This window comes from Varroa destructor, unplaced genomic scaffold (genome assembly GCF_002443255.2).
Source record: "Varroa destructor unplaced genomic scaffold, Vdes_3.0 BEIS01000002.1, whole genome shotgun sequence".
Classification (NCBI taxonomy): domain Eukaryota; kingdom Metazoa; phylum Arthropoda; class Arachnida; order Mesostigmata; family Varroidae; genus Varroa; species Varroa destructor.
Genome location: NW_019211455.1, coordinates 36045933 through 36050288, shown reverse-complemented (window position 1 = coordinate 36050288; position 4356 = coordinate 36045933). Strand labels below are relative to the sequence as shown.

The following is a 4356-nucleotide window of genomic DNA, read 5'->3' as shown; positions in this document are numbered from 1 at the left end:
TGTGGTAAATCATGTGTCTGTTGCACAGAAGGAACAGCTAATTGCAAAACATGAACGCCTACTTAAACAGTTTTACAGGGTAAAGTTTGGTCACATTAATCAACCATTTTAGCAGTATCATAAAAAGCCCCTATTGATACGAGGATGTTCAGCCATTGCTTTTAGTGTATTTTCTATATTATTCTCGATAAAAATTTGTAGTTAAGATGTATCTTCCGCAGATAACTGGTATGCATAATTTAGAACCTGAAACGGATTCGCGATTTTACCTAATCGGCAGCCGTGGAGAGAAAGCTTAGCGCAAAATGAGGCAACTGAATGAAAGTATACAGCAGGTAAAGTATGATATCGGTTTGTCGCATCTATAGTAAAATTCTGAGATAAATTAGAAGCCCTGGGCCTTTTTTATTTGTGAGTTATTTATTTGTCTCCTGGTTTCAACAGTCAAAACAAAATGACCGTGAGAGAATGCGGTTCCAACAGGGCCGACGTGCAAAATATGTCTAGCAAGTATGAAACCAAATTTGTCTTTAGCCAATTAGTGTTTTAGACTTAGCCTTTCGTTGATCATTCTATACAATCATTAACGAAATAGAAGGTTTAGAATAAAGAGAATAAATGTTATAATAAGTTCTTTCTAAAAATTGCTATCCAGCTAAACTATAACGGTTCTTATAGGAACTAGTAACAGATCTTCTAATATATAACCAGTATTGAATGTTTATGTTGAAACCGCTTTCTAAGCGTCAGTGCATGTGTTACTGTTATGTTACTGCTTATGAACACGTTGCATGGAAAAAAACTAATCATAGCCTAAACCAGCCATTGCAAACCTGGCATGAAATGATCGCACCTGGTTGACAGAGTATTCTACTGGTTACAAATTCTTTAAAGAAAAATGAGTGTAGCCATAGAAAGACACGTAGTCACATTCGTCATTTATATTATGAATATATTTATAATGTAGATATATTCACTAAACTGCCATCAATAGCGCTATTAAATTATTGACGTGTTGGATTGAGAAAGAAGCGAAGCATGATAATTAACATGAATATTACATGTCCACTCCGATTTGCCGAACCATAGCACATACAGTGTGCGCAGTTGTGGATTTCCAACGAATTAGATTCAGAGATACATGAAACTCCCAGCGGAACGATTGTAACATATGGTTGTATTCGAGGAACGAAGTTATTTTCTGTGAGAGATAGAAACCTTGTATGACCTCGAAAAGTTACAGGAATAATAATAACAATAATTTTAGGGTAGATTGTAAATGCATGCGCGATGTGTCAAAAAGAATGAATGCAAAGATGCGTACAGAATCTACGAATAGATGGGCTACTTGAATAGACGAATAATATATTTAATACCACAATATGGTCTAAATCTTAAAGTGTAATTCCTGCTCCTGAGGAACACGATCAACGCTACAAAAAGGGAACCTGGCACATTGGCCGTCATCTGATACAGGGCAACGAAGTGTAGTGGTTCTAAACCTCAGCAACGTCTACCACGTCCGTAGTTCGATTGACTGTGTCGATTGATTGTGTTCTTGTTTTTATAGGAATATAGCTATTGGATAATCGAACGTTCAGGCAACCGCTAAACGCTTCGGTTAGGGTGCAATGCTGTCTGCTGGTGCTGCGACGATGAACCTTTTTGAAGCAGTGACCCCAGGTATCTCGATGGGTGGAAGTCCATCGGACACTTCGATAAGGTCACAATGTAATTGGTGCGATTTCACGTCTTGTTCGCAGATGGTTATGTCCACTCATGAGCGTGCCTTACATTCGGCTGAAATGAGTGCCAGTTTTTTCTGTACGTTCTGCCCTGCTAAACTTAGTTCGGCTGTTGGACTTCATCTTCATACATCTCGAAAACATGGCGTCAGCCACTTACCTGGATGGCCAGCACAATCGACTCGAGGAAAAAGGAATGGCGATTCAATTCGGCCAATGTCAGAAAGAAATTTAGGTGATGGATGGGTTGTGGGTGATACTCTTGAAGGTGCACGAGTCCAATACAAGGCTGACTTTTACGTAAACGCCTTTCACACTGTAGGCGATGGGTATGTTCGTCTTGAGTTGCTTGGACCTCACTGTTCGATAGCTAGTCAAAGCAATCCTACATACCTTCACGAATTAAACAGGATATTGGAAGAAACAGGAGCTCAGGAAGACCGAGAACCATTAGACGATATCGATGAGTTGAAAATTGACGACATCGAGTTTAAGCAGAAATTAATAGATTCAGATATGCTGGAATTACAAGATCAAAGGCAGTCACTTAAGATGATGACTGATGACCAGCAAGCGTCTTCTGGTTATAGCTGTACTATTAACGAGGCTTTCAGGGAGACGGCCGTTGGTAGAGGAGAAAATAGACCTCCTAAGGAATATTTTTGTGCAAGTTGCTCTTTTAGCACAAAATATAGTTCCTCCTTAAGAAGACACACATCGAAAATGCACAAATTTGAAGGCAGAAGACAACACTGATTATGTGGCCTTGACTCTGTCTGCTTTTAAACATATTCGTTCTTCCCTTCTTCACGTATAGTGTTTGACGATAAAGCTTTTATTCAAATGTGAATGTACCCGCTTAGCAATAAACAATGTTTAACCACCAGTTTTTACGGCATCGATGCAACGCATATTTCAATCATTCGTCTAGCAAGCTGTTTCTAGTAAGTAGATTTTTAATATCTTTCATTTGAGTTCCGTCAGCCGTCGTTTATCCCATTGTAACATGTTCGCATGACGTAACATGTTCGCACAATAATAATTTTATTAAAGATGACAAAAAGTAACATAGATGAGTTAGTATTAGCTGAAATCATAATCTACAATATAACTGAATGTATAAAGTGACACAAAGTCGATTTAGCTTGTAACCCATAACTATTGTTGATTAAGGTTATTCGAAGGACTAGCAAGTTTCTGCGCGGAAGCAGATTTTTGCTAGAAAACGATGAAGTTTGTTGTAGTTGAAACTAATCTCCTCTACGAACTACCTGTAGGTCTGTTTTCGGTTGCCCAGGGTTATCCATTTTGCCCTCTTAACTGATGTTCAATTTACGTGCAGCTCCCATTAAATCCGGTTATATGTTAACCAGAGTCGTGGTGAACCGGGATAGACTTCAGTACATCAACGAAGAAGGTAGTTACTCAGTTCTTTCAATTACGTTTTGTCAGATTAAAAAACTCGAAATATTTTTTGCCATGTGCAGACTGTTATTAGTAATTAAGTTTTGGGAAGCCTCAAAGCTTGCAAAAATGTCCAAATTCGATTAGCTAAACACGAGTTTGGGGTGAAAATACAGGAACGGAAAGTAAAGGACGTTTCAATAACAATACAAAATTACACTGATGTATGTGCGTTCTTTTTGATAATTATGCTGCTCAAGAAGACTTCGGATTGATTGTACTATTCCAACATACACAAAACAAATTAGCAACTAATGACCTCACGTTGTACGCTTGTTGCTGGGCGGCTAATAATTATCTTGCAAGGATTTAATGTTACTAGAAAAAATGTCACGAGTTTTTTTAGCTCAGTAATGCGTTTAGTTCGACATTAGTCTAAAGCACAAAGTAAGTTGTCGTACGTGTTTACACATGAACTTATTATTTTGAAATCGATGACTTGGTCAGAACTTGTATCAGTAATTAGGGAGTGGCTAAATGATAGTTTCGCGGGTGTTGAGTTTTGATATAGAAGCATTTAAAACTACAAAGGGGCTTTAGAAGAAAGAGTTATTATATGTTGGCGATGGCGCATTTTTTAGCTACTTTATTAAAGTTTTTAATTGAGAAACCATGATGAAGGTATTGCTGATAATGTACAGGCCCCCTGAACTGTCAGAGCATTGAAACAAATATGGAGCTAAAGCAAATCGGTTACAATATAATTTATAATGAAGTTTTGGTACGGTCATACTGCTAGTAGACAGATATGAACCTGTCCCTATTTCAATTGAGAGAATTCGGAAAAAAAGGATAATTGTATTTTCAAAGAAGAGAACAACTTTGTCTGCTAAACAGCCTTTATTAGCTCGTGGGATATTAGATCCAAGTGTTTAATGCACAACATGTGAATGATGTCATAAGGGCTAAGTTTGACATCATAGCACAGAGTTTACCAAACACGCACGTTACCAAAGCAACGCAAGAACTTGAGATGTACTCTTGCTCTTCTACAGTACATGTTTAGGGTGATTGGAGGTAATGCAAGTTTTGATGTAACCAAAGTTCACCATTTCTTTCAAAAATCCAGAATAAATAAATTTGTTTTGCATTCGCCATCACCTTGCAGAAATTTTTTTTAACCAATTCTCCTCGAAGTTTTATTCTT

The 4356-nt window shown here is 37.6% G+C and overlaps 1 protein-coding gene across 1 annotated transcript; it reads left to right on the top strand.

The window, feature by feature from the left end:
- The first annotated feature begins 237 nt into the window (after positions 1-237).
- LOC147757738 (uncharacterized) lies at positions 238-4356 on the top strand. The gene is made up of 2 exons (XM_086981176.1): positions 238-335; positions 1571-4356. The coding sequence occupies exon 2, from the start codon at positions 1632-1634 to the stop codon at positions 2499-2501; it is 870 nt and encodes a 289-aa protein (XP_086837302.1). The 5' UTR covers positions 238-335; positions 1571-1631; the 3' UTR covers positions 2502-4356.